The 15,185-nt window shown below is 37.7% G+C and overlaps 1 protein-coding gene across 1 annotated transcript in view; it reads left to right on the forward strand.

Annotated features, from left to right (window-relative positions):
- The first annotated feature begins 1,050 nt into the window (after window positions 1-1,050).
- The window catches only part of wnt11 (wingless-type MMTV integration site family, member 11), a 62,750-nt gene continuing 48,615 nt past the window's right edge, over window positions 1,051-15,185 (forward strand). Inside the window, exons 1-2 of the mRNA XM_034179026.1 lie at window positions 1,051-1,270; window positions 11,929-12,106. Coding sequence (XP_034034917.1) covers window positions 12,024-12,106 — 83 coding nt within the window. The 5' untranslated portion in view covers window positions 1,051-1,270; window positions 11,929-12,023. The remainder of the gene's footprint in view (window positions 1,271-11,928; window positions 12,107-15,185) is intronic.

Consider the following 15,185-nt stretch of genomic DNA (forward strand, 5'->3'; position numbering starts at 1 on the left):
ATGTTGCACATATAATGAGTCGGCTACGGTTTTTGATTTAGGTTTGATGGTTAACTGTTTATGCTAATTGCTCATTTGCAGCAATAAAAATACCTCTTTTTTCACCATATATTTTATAACATTTATATGTTTCAATGTTGTTTTATGGCAACTCAGCACTTTGATAAAGCAATGTCATTTGAAATAATTATTTTTGTTCTTTATTATAAACTTTTTTATTCTTTATTGTTTTATATTTCAACAGCCAAGGGACATTTGAGAATTTATTGATTTTCAGGTATTTTAAGTTTTCAGATAATGTTCTGTTGTTAAATAAAGTGATGGAAGGAGAGAAAAATTGTTTCCCTGGCACATTTTTTAAAAATTCCCCGCTAATCCGATTAATCGATTAATCGTGTCGAAACCCCATCAGATTCATCGATGATCCAAATAATCATTTGTTGCAGCCCTAATATATATATATATATATATATATATATATATATATATATATATATATATATATATATATATATATATATATATATATATATATATAATGGTTTAATGGCTACAGAGTCACTTCCTTTCCTCAAAGTCTGCAAAACAAACAAACCTGATGTTACTCCTTATTAGTCTTGATTTGATTCAGCAAGCCGCCTTAAGTTAAATTCTAAAGAAAAAAGTGGGGTTGTCAATGAATATAAATAATAAATAAATGCAAATGAATTATAATGAAATAATTAATAATAATAATTAATAATGAAAGAATTAACATTTTATTTCCAGCTCTGTTGCAGGTGCCCCACTGATATTTATTTCCTTTTTAGCAGCTTCTGAGATGGAATCCTTCAGACAAACAAACACCCTTAAATACAAATAAACTTTAAAAATTAAGTGGAAATTTCTCAAACTTTAAAAGCCTCCTGACTTCCCTGTGGGCACATCACAGGACTGTTGACTTGGCTTTGGGTGTTGGGGCTTTGTGAGTGGGCCTGCTTTCTTATGCTAATGAGGCTGTGACATCAGCAGTGAGATCAAAGCGGGGCCGGGGTACTTTAGCTCAGTCTGCCCGGCCGCCGGCACTCGAAGCCCGCAGACACTCGCAGCGACATGCCTACCTGTCCGGAGCTATTCCACCGACCCACGCTGGATTTTACTCACGCTTCTGGGTGATACCGACGCACACACACACAACTCTGACAGGATTTCCCGGGACCGGCTGATATTTAACCTTCATTTCTTTCGTCTTTTGTTCAACGTGAAAGCTGATTCAAGCTGCGTGAAAACGGTGAGCTGCAACTTTTTTTTGTATGAAAGGTTCTCTGTGCCGCAATGACCGTCACTGTTTTTAGGTTCTTTAGTCAAGGTAAAGGTTCAGTTTTAAGCCAAAATGTGGTTCTAATTAAGTGTTATGCTGAAAATAGACAATCCGTTTGTGATAAAATAAATCTTAATCCTGTAAAGAATAATTTATACAGATTATAGGTGAATTTGTCTGCGTTCAGCACATCTTAAACTGTGTATTGCAATGTTAAGTAGTGTATTAGCTTAAAATAGCTCCTTTGGTAAAGAGACTTTTTTTTTTTACAGATTTCAGTATCAGTGCAGTGTCAGTTTTCTGTGGAATTTTTTAAAAACATTGTAATTAAGTATTTTGGTAGTAAAAGGTAAATGTTACTTGAAAATAAGACAGATCATTGGGATCATTTCTACTGATGTTAAACTAAAAGTTGTGATTTTCAAGCAAATTTTGTGCAATTTGAAACATGAATAAAGTATTCTGATAGAAATAGGTGTGTAGAGAATGTTAGATGAAGACAAAAACAGATCATTGGGATCATTTGTAGGCAAGACTTTCTAATGATGCAAAGTTGTCAATTTCAAGCACAAAATATCGCTGTAATTTAAAATGCCAATGAAGCATTCTGGTAGAAATAAGTGTTTAGCGAAAGATAGCAGAAATGATGGCAAGTCGTTGGTTTTGTAAAGGCTATTATCTACTGATGTTCAAATTTGTCCTCGTCAATCCTGATTTTCATGTAATGAAGTACTCAGTTGAGAATATAAGTACAGTGATTAGTTTAACATAGGACAAATCATACTAAAAGGATGTTTGTTTGTTTTTAAAAATAACTATGTATTTCTACCTTAATTTTGTTAAACATATTTAAATTTCACGCAGTGTATAAGCCTGTAATTTGAATAATCCATTAAAAATAGGTATGATCATTAAGAAATAGTTAAGAATTGTAAACCTTTTTATGACTTCCTACATAGTTAAATTTGTTCAAGTTCACATTTCTCATTCTGTTAAAAGTATATAAACTGCTGACAATACATGGAGAGTTTAAAATAGGGCAAGTGATAGGAAACAGCCGTTATTGGCATAAAGACGACTTTTCATGGACTTTAAAGTTCACTTTGTTAACTTGAAATAAAATATCTAAAATTCTGGATTTGATTGCTGAAAATGATGTGTGTATAGTAGTGAATGGTTCAGTGTGTTTTAGATAGGGTAAGATATGGTCTTTCCTGTAAAAAGTACTTTTTAACAATATGTTTTAGTCCATCTGTTTCAGATCAGATACATTTTAAATCCTGTACAAATGACTGCAATCAAGTAATCAGCTGTAAAGACGTACACTGTGAAATTTGAAAAGGTAGTTCTAGTCAAACATTTTGAAGAACTGAATTACCTCAAACCATTTGAATTTAGTTACCTGAAATGATTCAACCGTCAAAATTCACTTTAAGTAAAATGAGTGTGGTTCATTTGTGTTAGGTCAGGAGTGTAATAAACTGAAATCCTACCATCGGCTTCTACTCCATGTATGGAAAATTTAGGATAGGGCAAATGATGATGAGACTACTTTTTCAAGATTACCAGTTTTGAATAAAAAAAATTATATGTTGTATAGTTGCTATTTATGTAACTGTAATGTAGTAATCTGAAAATACCTGAATGGAGAATTTTATTTTGCTCAAGATACATAAAGTGATGGTTAACCAACAGTTTCTCCATTTAAAAATTTAACAGTTTTGACTTCAATTAGCAATTTCAAGTAAAGGTTTTATAAAATGTATAACACTCTAATGGAGTAATATATGCTGAAAATAAGTGTGTGGAAAGACTTAATTTGTTAAAGACTGAGAAAATGTTATTAAATTGCCATTATTTCTATAATGACTACTTCCTATAAATTCTAAAGTACAATTTGCTAAGCTTGGTACTTTTTCTTGAAAAGAAATTTTTCTACGGACATTATTTTCATCAACAGTTTTTCAAAATGTATCAAATGATGAAAAACATATGAAAAGTTAAGTTTGTAAAAAATGGATTTCAGTTAAACGGAGAGGACATATGATTAAGAGACTAAATGGTGCTCGCTGGTCAGTTATCTGGGCTTGGTGAAAGACTGATGGTCTTTATCTTTTCAGGGAAATAGGAGCTGCCATTTAGGCCACGTTGCCAAATGCAAATTTTAAGCAGGCTTCAGCTACAGAGCTCCAAAAGGTAAACAAAGGTAATTGTCTTAAAAGTCTTCAAAAGGGTAACAAAAATTAGTATTATTTTTTTAAAACAGCTGTCTATAATAACTTACATTGTTGTAGACTACAGCTTAAAATGATTGTAAAGTCTTTAATGTATCTGCTTAGGCAAAATCAATCAATCAATCAATCAATTTTTTTATATAGCGCCAAAACAGTTTGTTTTGCTTCCATTATGTAAATAATTAGTATCGACAGTTTTGACACTGTTTTGAGGGCCCAATCATCACCCAGGACCGGATCCTCGCTTGAAAAAGACCCATTATCTGTTACCTGCAGGTTTAACAGTTAAATCTCTCTTCAAAGGGATTCCTTATCTACAGCTCCAAGCGTTATCAGATAATAATGTGCTTCTGATGCTGCAGCTCGATCCACTGAATGCAGATTACACTGCTGATCTGTGCTCGTGCCCGCTTTCTCTCAGTCTACCTGAATTCCTTTCAATTTTCCAAACATGAGTGCAAAACAATGCAACACAAAGTTTAGTGGGCCATAATCTTGGGAAATGGCTGCTCCTCGCCTTGGTGCTGCTGCCTTTAAGTTGAGCAAATGTTCTTGTGATTGTAGACAACCTTCCCAAAAAATAGTTCACAACTTGATCAAAGTTTACCACAGAGACAAGTGACAGAAAAAAACAGTACGCCATACGTTATGACGCAACACTACAAAAAAGAACAATAAATAAATAAAAAAGTGAAACTGGAAAACCACTACAGTACATTAATTTATTGGTTCGTGATGGGGGCATGAAAATGGCGTGCTATTTGTGACGGGGGCACGAAATCATTTCGTTATGGGGTACAAAATATGGGGTGACGGGGGAGCGGGGACTAGGGGGGTTATGGTTGGGGTTGGGGTTAGGGGAGGGGAGAGACGTTATGAGTTGAGTTATGGTTTCACGCTTTTTTTGATGCCCCCGTCACGAAAAGTGCCCCTTTTTTGTGACAAGGTTGTTTTATTTTTGTATTTATAATCCTCCCCCTTCTCCTAAAGCCTCGGTCCCACCGAATAATAAGCCATGAACAATGAGCCGCACATGGGTGTGTGATTATTCGAAGAATGACCCATGTTTTCATCTATCACATATCCACTACTAAAGCCCTGGTCCCACCAAATAATGAAGGATGAATAATGAGCCACGCAGCATTTTTTTTTTTGTTACGAGAGGGTTTATTCAACTATCGCGGGAGAATAGTGGCTCTGAGTGGTTCTTAGAGGCATTATCTTTGGTTAACAAGTCTCATCTCTGAGCATGGCGCTAATTTCAAGATGTTCACAACAGCCGTGGCTTAGTGTGGCTAATACGAGCCATTCAAGGCTCTAATGACCGGTCAGTTGTGGCTCGCTGGAGGCTGCTACGTGGCACATGTGGGGTACAGAGAGGCGCATAGAGGCGCCTTAGCAGTGGATACATGATAGATGAAAATGTGGGTCATTCTTTGAATAATCACTACACACCCATGTGTGGCTCATTATTCATGGCTTATTATTTGGTGGGACCCAGGCTTTATTCATCCTTCATTATTTGGTGGGACCAGGGGTTTAACTCTAACCATAACCCCCCTAGACCACCCCTCCACCATCACCTCACATTTCGTGCCACCATCATAAACCAATAGATTAATGTACTTTTCGTAATGCCATCACAGACTTCCCTGAGACTGGGTTGAATTAGGAGAAGTACTATAGTATTATAAATAGAAAAAAAAAAAAGCCTGTGTCACAAAAATGGTTCAAGATGGGGGGCATGAAAATGGGGCACTTTTTGTGATGGGGGCTCAATAAAAAAAAGTGTGAGATTGGGTTGATATTTTAAATGCACCAAACCACGGACAGCTATATACGTACTGTATATGTGTGTGTGTGTGTGTATATATATATATATATATATATATATATATATATATATATATATATAATACTGACTATGAATTGTTTGTTCTGTATTGATTACACAAAATGAAAAGCTGAGGAAGTACAAACTGTAGATCGTCAAGCTAATTGAATATTTCAAGTGATATTATTTCAATCTTGTTAATTTTGCTGGATATCATTATGAGGAAACCTGACAGCAATGCACCATGTTTTGAACTGTACTGTGACCTTGAAGCTCTGATATGTATTTGAACCATGAGGGAGATGTACAGTGTCCCCAGTAATACCGCAGTTGATTAGGATGCATCACAAGGCCAACGTCTGTTTGGTGGTGTCTTAAAATATTATTTTATAAATATTAAAAACATTAAAATTACTTGCAGCTGCAGCAAAACAGCAAAGCAACTACTAATGCACACGTGTGCACAGGGCTGTACAACTTTTCTGCATGGTAGTCTTAAGTCTCTTAAGTCGTAGGCTGCATGCTACAGTCTTTATGACTCGTGTAGAGAATATTGTGAAAGGATTTTTACAGACAGTTTTTTTTTTTTTTTCATTTGTCTGTTTATTTATGCTGCATTAACAGATTTTGACATAGATGTAATTTCACTGAAACTTTCATTTATTATTATTTTACATATTGTGGATTTTTTTTTTTCTTTTTTGTTTTTTGGATCACCATTAGCTTTCACCAGTGAGCAGCTACTCTTCCTGGGGTCCACTGGGATACGTACTGGGTTCCTTGAATAATTATGCAGTGTTAGAGCTTTAGAATCTGTAATAAATGTGCAAATTTGCATTTTAGAAACCATTTTCATGGCCATAACAACAATTCGAAAACTGTTGATTCAGATTAAAGACACCCCAAAAACACTTGCACAAATTTGATCCCTGCACTGGCACGCAATTTAACATGGCAATGAGTAAACTTGCTGTAAACTATTCGTGAACTGTGTGCGGTTGCATGCCACTGTACAAAGAAAATTTGAAATGTTCAAAATTTCTGGCACGCATAAATTTTGTGCCACTTGCATGAACTAGCTGTGAACATTGCGCAACCTCATTGCACGCAGGGCCTTGCACAGTGTACAACATTTTACGACGAGTTAACTCATTGGCACATAAGATTGCGTGCCGTGTGGGGATCAAATTCATGCAAGTGTCAAGGTGACTTTTCAAGCATATCAGCTAATGACACATTGTGGCACGACGAATTGCGCTGCAGTGCAGAGCCAAAATTCGTGCAAGTGTCAAGGCGGCTTAACGGTAAAAGTTATTATAACAAATTACATTCATGGAATTACTGCAAAACAGTATGTTTATGGGCAGGTTTGCGTGACACATCATGTGTTATGGTTAGTTTTTGATGTACCAGTGTGATGTGTTCCCACATCCACAAACACATGGAACAGTTCTGGGTGCTGGTTGGCATCTTCCTAGACAGATCTGCTGTCAAATTTATGCTACATTCCTTAAGGAAAGTCAGAACTTGGAATTTCTGACCTCCAACTACAAAAAAAAAAAAAATAAATAAATAAAAAAACTGAAGGAACGCCATCACATTCCTACTCAGTAAGTTGAGAAAGATTTCTTAAGTCCTACTTCTGCATTTGATGTCATTCCCCAAGATAACATCTTACATAAAAAAAAAATCCTTATCCAGAAGATTGTGGCCAAAATAATCAGATCTTTTGTTCTAATGCTGCTAAACATATAATAAATAGTTGATGTAATTAGACTGCATTTATATTAAAGCGCTTCACAGCGATGTCTTGCATTCACCCGTGTCAAGGTGCTGCTGCCATGTAAGGCACTCAACTGCACATCAGGACCAACTGTGGAAATAAGGGTGTTGTTGCCCAAGGCCCTTATGCCCCTGTCACACAGCAGCTGGACAAAGGATAAAAAGTCAAAAATCGTTCAGAAAAGGTGGTCAAACATCTTGCACTTTTCCCATCATTGAAAAGCCTGTGAATTAAGTGAAGTCAAACATAACAAAACCAACGAAAGAAAAACGAAGTGAACATCGACCTCAATGCTTTAAACCAAATCAAATCTAAACATTTAACAATGACGTGACCAAAAGCGGGTATAAAACCGAGCACAGCCAGCCTTGTCCTCATTTCTGCAGTACTTGCAGGTGCAAGATTTTGTTTGTCTCTACATTCTGAGTTCTCGCGGCATGTCTGTACCTTATTGTACGTTTTATCTGTGATAGTACTTGTCCTGATGAGTACCTTTGACGAGTCCATGGCATCAGCCATGGGGAACTGTCCATGTCAGACGAAAGCTACTCCCGAAGGCACGCACACGCAGGCCAGCCACAAACGCTTGAAATGCGCGTAAATAAAGTATTTGCTAAAACGTTCTTAACGCTGCTGTTGCTTTTTCGTCCCAAAACTGAATGACTCATTAGCGATGCAAGGATGTTTCATTCAGCTCATCGAAGCTTTAGTTATTGATTCGTTCAGATATCGTTGCCTGCATTCAATACATTGGACTTGGGAGGTTGAATGAAAGTGAAACAAAATGCTAACATTATGAAAACTAAGCAAACGACAAGAAACAGTCAAGAATGAAAGCAAAATGACATGCGGACAAATTGAGTTGTCGGCGGTATTCGTTCAAATTTTTCAACAGTTTAAAAATTCTGACAAAGCGCCAGATGCAGGAATGAAAGCTGAAACGATGCCTCCAAAAGTCTAGATTTCTTGTTTCATTTGGGCTTCTTTGTCCTTCATTAGTACCGTGTGACTGGGGCATTAGGAATATTCTGGTCTGACGGGGATTTGAACTGAGGATGCTCTAATCACAAGCCCATGGCTTTAATCACTTGACTACCACCTCCCTCATTAAGCTAAATTAATCACATATGTTTTTTTTTTTTTTAAGTGACAAGCAGTCTATCACAGGTGGGTTTATAGGTGCATCAAAGTGCACAGACCAGCTGGAGCCAGACAGGAAGTTACCATATGAAAAGTCTAGTGAACCTGGTTGATTTCCAAAACAAAACACCCTGTGTAGAATAGGGATTGCGTTTCACTTCATTAATAATGAGAGTAACACTAAACATGATTTAAAGCATACAAAAAATAAAGAAACCACATAACTTCATAGACTACTCACCCATGGTAGAAGCACAAAAATCACAGAAAAATGTCCGTACCTTTAGTATACAACCCCTGGCAAAAATTATGGAATCACCGGCCTTGGAGGATGTTCATTCAGTTGTTTAATTTTGTAGAAAAAAAGCAGATCACAGACATGACACAAAACTAAAGTCATTTCAAATGCCAACTTTCTGGCTTTAAGAAACACTATAAGAAATCAAGAAAAAAAGATTGTGGCAGTCAGTAACGGTTACTTTTTTAGACCAAGCAGAGGAAAAAAGTATGGAATCACCCTGTAAATTTTCATCCCCAAAACTAACACCTGCATCATATCAGATCTGCTCGTTAGTCTGCATCTAAAAAGGAGTGAACACACCTTGGAGAGCTGTTGCACCAAGTGGACTGACATGAATCATGGCTCCAACACGAGAGATGTCAACTGAAACAAAGGAGAGGATTATCAAACTCTTAAAAGAGGGTAAATCATCACGCAATGTTGCAAAAGATGTTGGTTGTTCACAGTCAGCTGTGTCTAAACTCTGGACCAAATACAAACAACATGGGAAGGTTGTTAAAGGCAAACATACTGGTAGATCAAGGAAGACATCAAAGCGTCAAGACAGAAAACTTAAAGCAGTATGTCTCAAAATATGAAAATGCACAACAAAACAAATGAGGAACGAATGAGAGGAAACTGGAATCAACGTCTGTGACCGAACTGTACGAAACCGCCTAAAGGAAATGGGATTTACATACAGAAAAGCTAAACGAAAGCCATCATTAACACTTAAACAGAAAAAACAAGGTTACAATGGGCTAAGGAAAAGCAGTCGTGGACTGTGGATGACTGGATGAAAGTCATATTCAGTGATGAATCTCGGATCTGCATTGGGCAAGGTGATGATGCTGGAACTTTTGTTTGGTGCCTTTCCAATGAGATTTATAAAGATGACTGCCTGAAGACAACATGTAAATTTCCACAGTCATTGATGATATGGGGCTGCATGTCAGGTAAAGGCACTGGGGAGATGGCTGTCATTACATCATCAATAAATGCACAAGTTTACGTTGATATTTTGGACACTTTTCTGATGTTTGGGGATGATGAAATCATTTTTCAAGAAGATAATACATCTTGCCATAAAGCAAAAACTGTGAAAACATTCCTTGCAAAAAGACACATAGGGTCAATGTCAACCAGCAGATGTGATTTGATGCAGGTGTTAGTTTTGGGGATGAAAATTTACAGGGATTTATTCCTCATAATTGAGTGAGTCCATATTTTTTTCCTCTGCTTGGTCTAAAAAAGTAACCGTTACTGACTGCCACAATTATTTTTCCTGATTTCTTATAGTGTTTCTTAAAGCCAGAAAGTTGCCATTTGAAATGACTTTAGTTTTGTGTCATGTCTGTGATCTGCTTTTTTTTCTACAAAATTAAACAACTGAATGAACATCCTCCGAGGCCGGTGATTCCATCATTTTTACCAGGGGTTGTAGAAATGTTCCTGGTCCTGAAATCCTGCTAGTAGGATGTTAAACCATGTGACTGATAGATTAAAACCCCAGCACACGCTCAACTTTGTAAATCCTTGGAATCAAAGGTGCATTTGAGACTGCACTCCTGGTCCAGGGTGCTGTACCATAGAGTGTGAATTGTTGATGTAATATTTCAGACTTGTAACACTCCAGTGGTATGAAAATTGCACAGAATGATGTTTCTATCAACAATTTCATCTGGACATTTTAAAAAAAAAATGTAAAATCCTGGTTCACAGGGCCAAGCAGCATCTTAATTATTGCAAATCTACTGTGGACAAAATGACAACATGGTCAAAGGACGTCATGGGGTGTGATAAAGCAGCAATAGTTTTTATCCTTAATTGTTTTGTTTTTTTTTGGTATAATTAAGTCATCTAAATTAATGTGTTATTTTGACAGCCCTAAATGCACATCTTGTTCTTTTCTTTCTTCAATCAGGTAAAGCAGATGACTGTAACAAAACTTGAGGCAGCCAAGTTTTTTCCCTGCTTGTCTTTCAAACACAACAAGCTGGAAAATTATGATTTGAGTTCATTTCTACTTCAGTTTATTAATACGGTGTCAAATACTAACATCACCCAGCTCAAGGGGCTATACATGAGTAAAGTCTAAACCTTATCCACAAAACAAGCAAACACATTGGCAACATTGATGAGAGAAAAACCCCTCAGCATTTTTTTAACATTAACAAACCTCAAGCAGAACAAACTCAGTGGGGCCGCCATCTGCTATGAAAATCCTAACAAGACAAAAGGCTATAAATGAGATTTCATAATGGCACTGTAATTGAATTGACAGCAACGAGGTAAATGGAGTGACTTTATGTTGCACTTTTCCATCTGAATCAGAAGCTCAGGACTTTACAATGATGCCTCACATTCACTCATACATCGGGGTGCTGCCTTGCAAGGAGCTAACTGCACACCAGGAGCAATCCTCTGGTCTCATGTCCACCGCTTAACCACTAGATCATCACCTCCCCAGGTGTGGATTCCTGTCCCAGTCAAATAGACTGTGTGAATTTTCCACAGTTTATTCCCAAATATCCTGATTTGGAGTTCTAATTTTCCACTTCCAAGGTACCTTGAATGCAACATTAGATTTTGACTGTGCAATTAAAAAATGCTAGAGTCTATGGTAAAAGAGATCATACTGTCTGTAAAAATGTTTCAGAGGTAGTGCAGAGCCCAGGTGCTGTCATCAAAATGTGGTTAATTCATATCATAGAGAGTCATATCTGAATGCTTGAATTTCTCATTAAAAAGTTTAATTATGGAAACAATAAATAGTTGCTGTGCCATTTGTAATTCAAACTGAGAATAATAACTCCTCTAACAGGAGTGGCAGACAGGATACAAGTAATTATGGAATATTTAGAACAATTCCAGCTGACATCATCAGGATAGAAGCTGCTGTTCTTCATTCCTTTCATCCTCCCCTTTCTCATGTTGAAGAGGTTCCAGTTCCTCGATGATGTCTGTGGACAGAGTAATTCTGCCGTTTCCATCCAACTGGAAAACAAGGTGATTACAATCCAAACATTTTTGTTATGAGTCACATGACGTCATTGCTCCATGGAAAACTGGGCGACTAAGAATGGGACAAATGGGGCAAATAAAAGAAAAGATTTAACTTTGTGTGGCAAATGTGGGCTTCTTTCCTGGTGGGGTGATTGTAATTCTTGGCTCTGAAGGGCTGAGGCCGCACCCCGTCACCGCCACTGATTTCAGCCCTGTAAGGCTGCCAGAACTCTCAGACCTTCGCCGTGGTTCCTAAAACCGTATCTTTCAGAATGTCAAGTCGAGATGCTTCAGTGTGAACATTTTCCTGCACGCCGTGACGTTTCCTGGTGTTTGTGTTGTTTCTGCCAGGCTTTAGGAGACAGGCTCGTGCCATGCTATTTGACTTTTGAGCCTGAGCCTTTTGTACCCGTGTCCTGTGTGTGAAGCGGAGCCGCTTTCCAGTCATGAGGAGAAGCTCTCACGTCCTGCCCTTCGGTGTGCTCGCTGCCCTGCTGCTGTCTCAGGTCTGCTCCGGCATCCGATGGCTGTAAGTATTCTCAGCTTTCCGCTTGAACAGTCGAACAGTATCAGAACAGATGACACAAAGAGCCACAACGCCATGTGGCTCTTTGCTGAACGTTGCTGTCGGACAGCGGAGGGCCTGTGGGAGCTCTGAAACAGGCCCCAACATTCCTCAAGTTTCATGATGAAGGAATGTGTATAGATGCATGTATGGACAGTAGATTTTGTTTTATGACCTTTTTGTGAGTTCAGTAAAAGGAGGCGGCACACATACTTATGTTGTAAGATGTCTGATTGAATTTACTTCCTTCTGCTGTGCAATAACAAGAAGATAAGAATGGAAAACAAGAAGAGTGTAGACCTTTGCCAAGGCTGTGCAGGCCTCCATATTTTGCACTACAAACATATGCACAGTAATCTAATGGGTCATATTTATTTATTTAGCATGAATGAATAAATATTTGAAAGTTACAGTTTCAGTATCTGTTGATGTAGAACATGTTGGTCCGTGCCAAAGGTTATTTTTTTCAGCCGCACCGTCTGTTTGTCTGTTAGCAGGAGTACCCAAAATGTTTTCATAACCCTTTTTTCGAGTTGTTTTCGGTTTTGGTTTTGGTCGGGACATGGACGGTCGTCCTCTCTGCAATCAGACCAATAAAACGTTTGCAAAGCGTTTGCAATATCCACTGCTTTGACTGTTCACAACTGGTCTGAAAGTACAGGGCGACCCCCCCCCCCCCCAAAAAACCCCCAGAACCCATAAAAATTGTAATAAATACTGCAAAGGACTGTGTACGATCATTCCCCAAAGTTTCAGTTATCTTGGTTGCTTTGCATAAAAGTCATGTTCTTTTAAAATTATGCGCCAAATGATGTGTTGGCGAAACAGGCCTCCAGGCAAAATGTCTTTTCCTTGGTTGACCAAGACATTGGAACAATAGTCTTCCCCAACATGTCCAGCAAAATTCAAGAAATTTGCTGGATTTATTACAGTTTTTATGGGTTCTGTTTTTTGTTTTCTTTTGTTACCCCGTACCTCCTTGATGCTACATTGGGGCTGCGTCTGAGGTCTTGCTGTACTGGACTTTTGTGATGAAGAAAGAGCTGAACCAGAAGGCAAAGCTCAGTTTATGGACCTATCCTCACCTATGGTCACTAACTTCGGGTAATGACTGAAAGAACACAGTACATCCAGCATCCTCTGTCATGTATCTGAACTCACACTCCAGGACAGAGTGAGAAGCTTCAATATCTTAGAGGGACTTAGAGTATAGACACTGCTCCTTCGCACTGAAAGGAGTCAACTGAGGTGGTTTGGACATCTAATGATGATGCCCCCTGATCTTCGCCCTATGTTTCCCATGGCTTCCAGGCATGTCCAACTTTGAGGAGAGCTCAGGGAAGACCCAGGGCACGCTGGAGGGATTATATTTCCTAGATGGCTTGGGAATGCCTTAGAATTCCCCAGGAAGATTTAGAAAACTTTGTTGAGAATAGCGATGTGTGGGATGAGCTTCTTGTTCGACTTCCACCTTGACCTGGAAGTCAAATAAATGCATCAGAAAATGAAAGAATGTACATACATCCTGGCTTAACATGAATATATCAACTTGAGAAAACTTGAAGACTCGAGGCATCCAGCTGCTCAGACGTTTTGAATTTTCTCAACTTTTACTAATACAGTAGTATCCATGGACATAAATACAGTAACACTATGGAAATCTCTCGTTGACCTTCACCCAAATTATTGACCTCTGTCTGACCTTGCCAGGGCAGTTCCGGAATCCATTTAAGCATGTGCCATGCTTGTCCAAATCAGGATGAAATTCCACTTGCAAAAATGATTTTCTTTTTTTTTTTTTTTTTTTTTTTTTTTTTTTTAGCAGTAATTTTGAAGCAAAACTTCATACCAAGTTTGGTAGAAACAACAAAATGAATTGGGAGGAGTGGCCAACAAACAGACCTTGCTGGGCAATTCCAGAACCCACATGTGTGCCAAGTTAATGCAAATCTGAGTGGAAAAACTAAAATTTTGACCTTTGATCCCAAAGGCATTGACCCCGGTATGATTGACCTTGCCTGGCCAGTACGAATACCCACCTCCATATGTGTGTCAAATTTGCTGTAAATCTGAGTGGAAAAAAACTAAATTTTAAACTTTGACTGAAAGACCTTGACCTTTGCCAAAACAAGCACTTTAACAGCAATTGTGGGATTAACTGTCATCCAGATATCAAGTTTGTTAGAAACTGGTCAAAGGACTTGGGAGGAGTAGGGGAACAAATGGACAGATAAACCAACATTTTGACCATTGGCCCCAATGATCTTGACCTTTGCCAAAACAAACCCCTTAAGGGCAGTTGTGGGGTCGACCTACATGCACACAAGAACTTTGGTGAAAATTGGCCAAAGCACTTCGGAGAAGTATAAAACACACATACAAACCTTTCTCAAATTATTGTAGAATTTTTTTGCATCAATTTAAATTATAAAAGTTTGCTTATTCTACTTTCTTATTTTAAAATTTGAAATTTATCAACTCATAATTGCAGCTTCAGTGTAATAGATTTGTTGTAAAATAGACTTGGATAGTATTGCAGGTTGTTTTAAATCTATCCTCACACACCATGTTTGGGCCGGGAGCCATTTGAGGTTCAGCAACTTGCTCCCGGACACTGTGGTTGGGTACTGTGGTAGAGCACTTTACCCATATTATGAAGGGTTTGGTGGCTAGACCTGTCTGTGACGGTGCCCTGAAGTGAGATGCTGAACTCCAAATCATTCCAGCTCTAAACTTTCACTGAAAAAAGAGAATAGTTGAATTAACTTAAATGAATTGTTTCAGTTAATAACATTGAAATTAATTGTTTGAACTTAAGTTTGTAAGTTAGAGTTGATCTAACTTACTAACTTACATTCAAACAGCTTAATTCATTCAGATTATACCTTAACTTTGAAGATTATAACAATCTGTGATGCTATAAAAGCTCATTAAAAAAAAAAAAAAACTTAAGTTAATCAAAATCACAATTGAGCTAATCTGAATCAAAAAGTTAAATTAATCAATCAACATGTTGCTGTAAATTAAAGTTTTAAAAATAAGT

Source organism: Thalassophryne amazonica, chromosome 9, assembly GCF_902500255.1.
Source record: "Thalassophryne amazonica chromosome 9, fThaAma1.1, whole genome shotgun sequence".
Lineage (NCBI taxonomy): Eukaryota > Metazoa > Chordata > Actinopteri > Batrachoidiformes > Batrachoididae > Thalassophryne > Thalassophryne amazonica.